At 24.7% G+C, this 11,221-nt stretch overlaps 2 protein-coding genes across 4 annotated transcripts; one reads left to right on the top strand and one right to left on the bottom strand.

Moving 5' to 3' along the window:
* Positions 1 to 187: 187 nt before the first annotated feature.
* Positions 188 to 2,311, top strand: LOC122532244 (putative neutral sphingomyelinase). The gene is made up of 6 exons (XM_043660845.1): positions 188 to 451; positions 599 to 772; positions 919 to 1,102; positions 1,173 to 1,499; positions 1,567 to 1,672; positions 1,747 to 2,311. Exons 1-6 carry the CDS (start codon positions 408 to 410, stop codon positions 2,091 to 2,093), a joined length of 1,182 nt encoding a protein of 393 aa, XP_043516780.1. The 5' UTR covers positions 188 to 407; the 3' UTR covers positions 2,094 to 2,311.
* A 527-nt stretch (positions 2,312 to 2,838) lies between these two features.
* LOC122532242 (rho GTPase-activating protein 26) lies at positions 2,839 to 10,360 on the bottom strand. 3 transcript variants are annotated; one of them, XM_043660840.1, is made up of 20 exons: positions 9,857 to 10,358; positions 9,396 to 9,553; positions 7,527 to 7,598; positions 7,366 to 7,467; positions 7,184 to 7,294; positions 6,988 to 7,092; positions 6,339 to 6,410; positions 6,035 to 6,101; positions 5,850 to 5,947; positions 5,666 to 5,760; positions 5,511 to 5,592; positions 5,297 to 5,399; positions 4,996 to 5,217; positions 4,750 to 4,855; positions 4,334 to 4,655; positions 4,061 to 4,250; positions 3,829 to 3,985; positions 3,689 to 3,745; positions 3,507 to 3,586; positions 2,839 to 3,432 (listed from the first exon to the last, which is right to left on the bottom strand). In XM_043660840.1, the coding sequence occupies exons 1-20, from the start codon at positions 10,014 to 10,016 to the stop codon at positions 3,341 to 3,343; spliced, it is 2,451 nt and encodes an 816-aa protein (XP_043516775.1). In that variant the 5' UTR covers positions 10,017 to 10,358; the 3' UTR covers positions 2,839 to 3,340. The 3 variants fall into 3 exon arrangements, with proteins under 3 accessions (XP_043516775.1, XP_043516777.1, XP_043516776.1); XM_043660842.1 differs by lacking the exon at positions 9,857 to 10,358 and adding an exon at positions 9,066 to 9,091 and having other exon boundaries at positions 9,396 to 9,505; XM_043660841.1 differs by lacking the exon at positions 6,339 to 6,410 and having other exon boundaries at positions 9,857 to 10,360.
* Between the last annotated feature and the right edge of the window lie 861 nt (positions 10,361 to 11,221).

Raw genomic sequence — 11,221 nt, 5'->3', positions numbered from 1 at the left:
AACTTTCATAAAATGTAATTAATGCACATTCCACTACATTAAATATTTGGTAATAACTGTATATATGATATATTATATTTATTTATGCGAATTATAAAGAAACACTTTTAAATAAATTAAAAATTTGATGTTTATGAAAGAAAGTTGAGAATCATTGCTTAGAAATATATAAAACGTGGTAGAGTTAGAGTGTAATGTACTCAGTACTCAATCACAAACGCTAGAAACAAAGAGCAAAATGTGTAACCATGAAGGCACTATTTGAATCTGTGATAAAGAAAACAATAAAAAATTTGAATTTGTTTAAAACATTCCCATGGTATTTTTGAAATTTTAGTTCAATAACATATCATATCTGATTGTTAAAAAAAATACATATTAATCTGTTTAAACGAATAGTTTATAAGATGGCAGACGAGGTGTTGATAAATATTTTAACTTTAAATTGTTGGTAAGTGATATAAATATGAGATTACTTTTGTTTAATTGAATCTAGTTTAAAATTATTTTTATAACAATTATATTTTTTTATAAACATTTTCATATATTTAGGATATATAATTGTAATTAACAAATGTATATATAATATATATTTTAGGGGGATACCATATGTTTCACAAAATAGGAATGCTCGTATGATAGCAATTGCAGAAAAATTTGCTACTGAAAATTATGATATCATTTGTCTGCAAGAAGTATGGTCAGTTGAAGATTTCAAAATGATAAAAGTTAAGACACAGGAACAGTTACCTTATTCGCATTATTTCTACAGGTGAATATCTCATTCATTATCATTTTAATTATTAATTGTGAGAATAAAGTATTATGAGAATATAAGTTTAAGTTAAAATATATTAGTATAATAGTAAACTTGTTTCTACTATTAATAATGTTAATTTTATTAAATGCATTGTGTAGTGGTGTCCTTGGGTCAGGAATTTGTATTTTATCTAAATTTCCTGTTAAGGATGTGATGTTTCATAAATGGTCTTTAAATGGATATGTACATAAAATACATCATGGAGATTGGTTTGGTGGAAAAGGTGTTGGCCTCTGTAGACTTCAAATTCACAATATGAACATTAATGTTTATATTACACACGTAAATTTGATTATTAAGATTTATAATTGAGATCTGTTTTGGATATAACAATAAGTATTAAATATTTCAGTTACATGCAGAATACAATAGTCACAGTGATGAATACATAGCACATAGGATTCTACAAGCTTTTGATACTGCCCAATTTATTAAAATGACTTCTGGTGGTGTTGACTCTGTAATATTGGGAGGTGATCTTAATACAGAACCTAAAGACTTAGCTTATAAAATAATTTGTGGTGTTGCTGGTTTAGCAGATGCTTGCTCAAGTAGTTCAAATAATTTAGGGACCATTGAGTGTGCCAATAATAGTTATACTAATTCAAAACTTGCAAGAAATTTTTCTGAGGGGAAACGTATAGATCATATTTTATATCAAGGTTCAAAGAATGTTAAGGTGTGTTAATTTATTATCATTAGTTTACCAATACAAAATAATTATGTTAATAATATTACATTTGTAGATAGAGATAACAAATTTCCAACATCCTTTCCCAAAACGAGTACCATACAAAGACTTTAGTTACTCTGATCACGAAGCTGTGATGGCAACTTTTAAATTTAGCCCTGGTGAGTTAATAAATATAATCACATGAAAAATGATATAAAAATGAATAAAAATACTTACATTTTTTTTATTACAGGTGAATCTGAAACTATAAATACAGATGTTAAAGATTTAATAAAGGAAGCTATAAATATATGTGAAACATCATTGAAAAATATTCGTCGACAGCGATTTTGGTATTTGTTGTTAAGCTGTATATTAATTATACCACTTGTGTGGTCTATGGGATTGGATTGTTTTCTTTCATCTCTCGATGTAACTATTGGGGTTAATATAGGACGTATCTTATTAACAGCAATACTGTGTTATACTTTGTTTATGAGTTCTATATGGAATAGTGTAGAAAAGAATGCTTTGAAAGCAGGATGTTCAGAAATGGAAATTTATTTAGCAAATTTAAATAATAATTTATGTAAAAATTAAGTTTGTACAGATCTTGCAAGTATATAGTTCAAAATTTGAACTTCCTTTTTAAACTATTTCATAACTTTTCAAATTAAAAAATCAAACAATATCATTTCTAACAAAAATATATTTTCTTACTAAGAATATAATTATTAATAAATTGTATCATCTATGCACATTAATATTCTCGTTATTATATTATCATAGGACAATAATTAAACTAAAATATACAAAGTATCTCTTTTTTATAAAACAATTTTATAAAATGCATCAACTGTTTTTATATAATAACTTTTTAAAATCACATGATATTCACTTGTAGATATATAGATAATAAATTAATTTAATAGTATATTAATTAATTTAATAGTTAATTCTTTTAAATTAAATTTCATATAGAGTAAAAGAATAAAAATTTCTTAAATATTAAAAATAAAAAGAATTTAGAAAATTTTGTTAATAACAAATATCTTATAAAATATTTTAAAATATTTCAAAATGAAATTTTAATTTGCAATAATGTATAATTTTGTTTATCATAAAATGATATTTTAAATACATTGCTTACATTGTTATATTTGACAATCTTTTATTATCATATTAATTTATAATTTAAATTATTCAATTTTTAAAATTCATTATAATATTAATATTACAACATTAATAAAATTGTTATTGTAAATTATAAATATATTCATTTTTTTGAGATATTTAATTATAAATTGATGTAGTCTTTATATTATTAAAATTTTATTAAAAATTCTGATTATATTTGGTATTTATTTATTTTATCACATTTTGATATCATATGTGTGTACACGTGTGTGCACTTATGCGTGGAGATTACCGCACTATAAACAATGTTATTGCCTATGAGATCTCCTAAAAGCTGTATATTGGATTAATATCTTTTAGTACAAATATATTTAAATATCATATAATATATTAGCACTATATATGTAGATATATATAAATTTTTCTACAAGTGATTATATACACTATAGACGTCTTTGAGCAAAAAGGCTCCTAATAAATAAAAGATGTTTGTATGTGTGATGTAAATGTGTACGCGTGCGCACGCGTGTGTAATTGACTATGTAAATTGTACCCAAAGGAATTTAAATAGAAAACATTGTATTTCACAAGTGTCATTGTATAGCATTCCTGTTTTCGCGAACATATGCTTTAGTAGGCAATAGTACTAAACATACCCTACGAATTATGGAATGTAAAAACAATATAGGCACTCTTTGGTTTTTCCAAATTCAAGGCAATTGTTCAACATAATTCTTTGGGACCAATCCTGTTTTACCATTTAATGTACCTTCCAACCATCCTGGTTCCAAAGAGGCCTTTACTGTAATTGAAAATTATAACAATATACTCATAAGGCAGTCTTTTTATGTGCAATTATTACTAAATTTTGTATACCATTTGTAATAATTTGATTTGGTTCAAATGACAATTCTCCATCGCTTTCAGCCACACATGCATATAAAGTGCGGACTCTCCTATAAGAAAAAATGTATTTTTAAACAATACAATATTGATATCTAATAGAAGTACATACAGAACATTATGATAAAGATGTTTAATAAGAATTTCATATTTACCAAATACCAGGTACTTGTCCAGGGCTTGAACGTCCACTACTAGGTGATGTATTAACCCTAAAAATAAAATTATGTGCATACTAAAAATACATTTAGGTAACGAATTTAAATGTTTAGCAGTTTAGTAAGAAAAATCTTACACAGATACTGATGCATTACTTCGTTGAGCATAACTTGATGGATAATGTACAGACATTATGGAACCACGTTTTTGTTTTACTGGTAAATCAGATGAAAATGAATGTGGATCCGAAGCAATTGATTCACTCGAGCTACTTGTATTGCCACTGGTTAATACTGAATTTATACAATTATTTACGATTATTAAATTATAAATCACGCAGATAAACGTTTAAAAAGGATTAAAATAACCTTTATCTGCGGAATGATACATAAGATTTGTATTAGTTAATTTAACACGTCCACTTCGACTATCTAAATATGTTGGCATTCTGTGACTCGCATGATCTGTTTCTTCATAGTCCCCATTTTTTCGTTCGTCTATAGAAGATGCTTTAGCAACAACTGCTAGTGAGCTATCATAATATGATCTCATACCAAGCTGTGCAAATTAATTTAATTTCAGACAATATATTGTATAATCCATATAAATCCACATTTAAGATCAATTAATATACAACTTACATGTCCATGTGGTGAAGATACATTACTATGTACTGGATACCTTAGAAAAGGAGTACCATTACCAGAAGATGTTGATCCATCTTCTACATTAACGCGTTGCGATCTAGAGGCAGCAGTATTTTGTACTGAGCGTACAGTATCTTGTGGTGGACCAGCAATTATTCTCTCACAATTTTCAATTAAAATTTCAACTACGATATTATAAAATTTAATATCCATTATAGAAGCTACTGTTTCTTCTTCTGGTCGCAACAAAGATGGACCAAAACATACAGCTAAATTACCAATAGTCATTAAATTTTTATCACTTTTTTTCGCCACACTGCAAATATCATACAATTGAATAAATTTTACTTAACTGCACAATTTGTTTCATTTTGATTAGATAGAATCAAATCTGTGATTATATACTATACCTGTACAAATGTTTAATAAGAAGAACTAGCATATTGAAGTTTGCTTTCGGAAGCCGATAAACAAGATTATGAACATCATTAATACGTGCTTCTTTGATTTCTTGTTCTGTTAAAAAGAATAATAAAAATGAAAAATATAATATGAAAAAAATTTATTTTAACTTATAAAAATTTAATATAAAAATGATAGTATTCTTAATTTGAAGATTGAAATAAAATAATATTATAGAGAATACCTATACGCACTCGCAGCTGAAATGAAACTATTATAATATCGGAAAGTCATTAGTGGTTCAGACAGTGTCCTCAAATATGTTTTGAGTGCACTAGTAATAGTTTTACTTTCCCATTCAAAGCGATCATCAAGATTAAGTTTTTCTAATTTCCTCCTATCTAACCCCATTGCTAAAAGTTTATTTACTTTGGAAGCAACACCAACAACTCTATATAGACCCTGTTCTTCAAGGCCTGTAGAGTAATATAATGTATTAAAATTATTTCTTGATGAATTTTTAAAATAAAATAATTAAATCGTATATATCTTCACCTCTATCTTCAAGTGTTGTAATGCATTTTGATACGAATATAAAACCTGTTTCATCCAAAACAGTTTCTTCAGATTTAGTTGATGCACCTACTATAGGATAATTCTGAAATCATATACCAATTGTGTTCAATTGATATATCGATATATGATCGTTTGTGCACAACGATTATTCGTAATTTAAAATATAATTAGAAATTAAATAATAATCACTTACTGGTTCTTTACCATCCATGGCATCAAGCCATAATTTTCTATCTTCTTCAGAAAGTGCTTGAAATGTGTACACTATGTTACCTCTAAAAAATATTAAAAAATTATAAAACTAATATACAAATATTTGCATTACAAATTATTATGAATTGAACTCACTTATCAACAGTGGTAATATCAAAACAAAATCTTTTTTCAATTGTATCTGACATACGACGTACACAAGATGCCAGGGTGAAAACCTCTTTGCTACTCTATTAAGTTAAAACAATGCTATTGATTCTTTTTTCTTGATAGTAAATTTATAGTAACATTCATAACAATTAATTGAAAATTAACTTACAAATTTTCCTGTAAGTTGATTATAAGGTATCATTGTAAATTCCTTTTTGTCTTTTTGATATGTGCAATACTGTTTTGTCCATGTTGTGCCAAATGCTTCTATAAAAATTTATGATTATATTAATACGTTCAAATATTAATAAAGATTGTTACATTTATTAAATATATAAAAATCAATATACTTACTTTTTTCCATTAGAAATAAATAACCTTCACGTGTGTAAAGTTTATTGACCCCACTTTCTACAGCAGACTACAAAATGAAAATATTACTAATATTTTCATTATCATAATTTTATTATTAGTTGTTATTAGTATTACGCAATAAATGATTTTTTTTAATAATACAATATGTGAATGAAACTTACAGTCAATCATTTCTAGAATTAATAATTTTATATTGTTTTGATATACATCATTTCTTCTTATAAATTGTAAATAAAAATATAATAAAAATAAATAATTAAAATAAGTAAAATATGTCACATACCTTTTTCATATCCTTCATTTTATTCATAAGTGATTCTGTTTTATCCCGGGTAGCAAGGAAATTTTCTCTAGTCTTGTAAAACACACACACACACATAAAATTGAAAATTAGTAAGCTATTTGCCATGCTGTTATCCTAATAATATTTGCACCACACAAAAATTTAGTAAGAAGTTACATTTAAGTATATCTACAAGTAGTTGAACATTAACAACTAAATCATATTATAAAAGAATTACTAATATTAAAATACTTCAAAGTGCACAAGACATTTAAAAATACCCAATAATATATATCCCAAATAATCTTCTTAAAATATTTGGAATATGTTGTATCACATTCTATAATGATAAACTGAACAGAGTAATGTATATTAGAATAAAATGACACAATTTTTTTAATTTTTTTTATTTATAAAAATTATTGAATTATTATTTATTATAAATAAATTATAAAAATATATAAGAAATCGAATGTGAAACAACAATATACAATGTACTTTATAGATTTATATAAATCAATGTTACAATGCACAAAGCAACTCTGTTGTTTGAATAGTGCTAATGTAAGTAATCAGTTTTAGAATCGTGCTTCTAATGCTTTTTCATATATTTTTAAGCAATGAAATACGAAGTAAAAAGAAAACCAACCTTCTGTATTTTTAGCTGTAATTCGGTCATATAAGGTTTAAAATCTTCTGCAACTTCATGTCCTTGATGATAGAAAGTTAACCAACCAAACATAAAACCTAGTAACTGAAAAAAAAAATTTATAACAAAATGTTTAATTATCTCTAATTTATAGTTCAATAACTTAACGAAAAACTTATAAAAAGAAAAAACTTACAGTTTCCACAAATTCAAATTTTTTACGTTCTTGTACTTCTTGAAGTAAGAACACATATTCTAAACTAGCTTGACAAAAATGTCTCTCGGCCATTTCCAATGTTGCATCAGCCTAAAAATAGTATATCTTAATAGATCAGACACTATAAATGATTTACTTTCAAAATATGTAAATATTCATACTTCTTGAAGAACATTGTCTTGTTTTTTCGTAGATAAATTCAAGTAGCGTTCTTGACTTTGACAGAATTTTATAGTCTGTTTCTCAAATTTTTTCCTTCCTTCCTATTAATATATTTCAGTTATATATTATTTCTTAAAACAAATTAAAATTTCTATATTACCTTGACACCTCCTATATGTTCTTTTCTAAAGTTTTCCAAAGGAAGTATAATTTGATCAGGAGCACGATCAAGCTAAAAACAAAAATTACTGAATAAAGTAAAATTTTTGTAAAAGTATAAATTTAAATTCATTGAATCACAATAAGCAATGATGTTATCTTGTATTAAAATAAATATATATGAAAATAAAATTATACAACTTTTAAGGATTATATGTGCATATATGCATAACAAACAATAAAAAATGATAATTATATTGTGAGTCAATGTTTATTACAAAAACACAATATTATAAAAAATATGTAATAAAATTATATAAATAATAAGTAATGTAGAAATCTATTTTGAATTGAAATAATAAACATTTTTTATGTGTTTTATTAAAATAATAATAGTAATAACAACAACATTTTCATGTAATAAGATCATACTATATTTAAAATTTATGATTATTAAATAATGTTTAAGAATATTAAATGATCTATTGATTCTAATATCTCTAATCCTTATTAACATTTCATTCAAAACGCATTTTTAATTTCTTATAAATTTTTATAGTTGCTTTTTTGATACATAAATGAAATATATTAGAAAACTGATTTATATTACTACAATTTTTTTTCAATAATGGTTCTATTAATGCGTGTATGTAAAAATCACTAAATAATACAAAAATTTATGTAATATGAATTAAATATAAAAACACAATTTAATTATTTTATTAGTCACACATTTATGTATCAAGAAATATTTATTTATAGTATTAAAAGAAAATGTGATTTACTAATACACATTACTTGAATAAGCTTATCATAACTACTTTAGCACTAAATACTGAAGTGAACAATATTGTGCCTTTATATTCAAAATATAGATGAGATGTAATGATCCAATCCTAATTATTTATTCTAAACATCATAAAATCTTGTACTATGTCAATACTAAAATAGAAAATTAGATACAAAATTATTGAACTATAAAAAAAATTACTAAGACATTCCTGTTTTGAAATGATTGCAAATGTATGTATGTGTCCTCTATTCACACATACATACAAGCTATAATAAAAGCATAACAGCATTCTGTTATTTCACTATTTGGAAAGAAGACTTATTTTTCATAACAAATATTTAAATATGCAACTTACTTAATTATTAAAGATTATTAAACACATAACTTGTTAAAAAATGTTATTGATATGTTAATAATACTAAGAATACTTAGTCTTTGTTTTTATATGCATTAAATGCTTAAAATATTTTATAAAGATATGTTATATATGTGTAACAGTTACATGCAATATACTATATGAAGTGTTCACTTGCTCCTTGAAGAGGATATTATTATAAATGCTGAAAGCTCTCTTGTAATTAAAAAAATAAGAACTATTTATATGTGCATTCAGAAACATGACAAAGAATATGTACATTATGATACACTAAATTGTTTGCTTTTAAGAAACACTTGAAAAAATAAATATAATTTAATATGCAAAATATAGAAAACATTTTGATTGAAAATATGACTCAAAAGATATACCATTAAATAACCAGGATGTGCTCCTTCTATAAAAACAAAGGTTTTTTATAATGACACTTATTATATCTTTTTATATATATTTTGTAGAGAAAACAAAAAAAGTTTATTATTTAAAATATTTTAGTTAATTTAAAAAGAAATTATATTGTAACTTTTATGGTAAACTTATACCAATCATATTGCAGTTATTCATTTCTTATATCAAACATTATAAAATTGAATTATAATGAATTAATAAAACTATAATAAATATTTTAATTATTTTGATCCAAGAATATAAATTTATCTAATGAGTATAAAACATACTTATATACTAAAAACATTGCATACCATGCGATCCCTCTCATCCTCTATTGATGCAATAAGTTTACCAAATTCCTTAAGGCTTTGTGATATGTGAGTTTCGTCTTCAGTTTGAGTTTCTCCAATACATTCAAAACTAAAATTCTGCAATATTTTGGAAAATGCTCTTTGCGCTTTGGATAAATCTAAAATGGTTAATAGATTCCATAATATAATATGCTATGACATAAAAATAAGTATTTAGTACAAGTTGCACAATAGTAAAACATGAAGATATAATATACGTAATGAATTAATTAATAAAAATAAATTAAATCTTGAAAAAGAGTTTAGTGATAATTAATATAGTTGATTATAAGATTGATCAATATTGTAATTTTATAAGTAAAATGTGTCATTGGAAAATACGAAAGTAAAACAGAGTAAGATAAGAGCAGCTGTTACATGAGCATAGAAAACCTTATCAATCTTGGAACAAATAGACTTACTCTTGGCAGCTTCTAAAAGATCTTTGACCACCTTGATGAGCCGTTTAATTTGTTGGCTGGTCTTGTCCAATTCACGCTCATGATAATGAAGATTTTCTCGAAAATAAGGGCTATCGGTTAAGCAATCCGTAAACTCTAATGGTTTGAGGCCAACACCCATTATTCTTGATTGTATATTAAAATTCAAATGTCATTAATAAATCGAAACAACAAAACCGATAAATTAACACTTAGAATAATTATTACGATTTATGATCACTTAACGAAGACGGTTTTATCACAGTACGTCCATTAGAACACTTTGCAGCGCGAACGTTCTCTAACTTGAAGAAAAATCAGTTCGTAATGTTTCTTTCATTTATTGATAGTCATGAACGATACATTTTCTGAATCTTTGTTAAGGCTAAACAAATCACTAGCAAGATCATATAGATAAGAGCTTTATAATGTCGATTAAAGATCATGTACCCTCTTGAGTGAAATGAACTAACTATAGTTTAAATGGCGGGTTATTCAAAACACTTGTGATATGACATACGGTATGTAATAAAATTATATTATAAATACAAAATGATTATGTAGTACTTTTAAAAATAACTTATATTGATAAGTATATAATAATTATTATTATAAACTACAAACCATTATGAAAACGAAATTATACATTATAATTAATAATTAATATTTCAAACTCACAAAAAATCACATTAACACATAAACCTTATAATTAAATAACCATAAATTATTTTTTTTTAATAAATATTTTAATAATAAAAAACATTTATATAAATAATTAATTAATAATTTAAAATATGTACATAATGTATATGTGTGTGTGTGTGTGTGTATGGAGGAAGGAATGCACGAATGTATGAATTTATTATATTGTGTTTAAATAAAATTATAAATAATATAGTATTTAAAACATTTGGAATATAAGTATTATATGTTCACGAAATACTTTGCAAAAGTCGGAGAATAGTAGATAGACCAAAGAATCCAATCTTCTATGTCTTTTAAATGCAATTTATGATATTACAGAAACAAGAAGTGAGTAAGAGAGTATTGAATAATTTTCCAATTTTTCTTTCTAGATGACAGTGTTAAAATATCACTTACCTAAGAGTACAAACAGTTGTGAAAATTTAGAAGCAAAGTTTGCTTTCTTAAATTGACTTGAATTCCATACATTTCTCATGCAACACTATGATGTTTTTATATTAACATAGCGTTATTATATATTTGCAAAATTACATTGTCTTGTATACTTACAAATATCGATCTTCGATACAAAATGTCTATGTCTTGAACTTAGGCTTGGATTATCATAATCTTGAACATGAACAATTTATTTAAAGAATGGAA

Source organism: Frieseomelitta varia, unplaced genomic scaffold (genome assembly GCF_011392965.1).
Source record: "Frieseomelitta varia isolate USP_RPSP 00005682 unplaced genomic scaffold, Fvar_1.2 scaffold_443, whole genome shotgun sequence".
NCBI classification, from domain to species: Eukaryota; Metazoa; Arthropoda; class Insecta; order Hymenoptera; family Apidae; genus Frieseomelitta; species Frieseomelitta varia.
The sequence above is the reverse complement of the archived record's forward strand: the minus strand, read 5'-3'. Positions and strand labels throughout refer to the sequence as shown.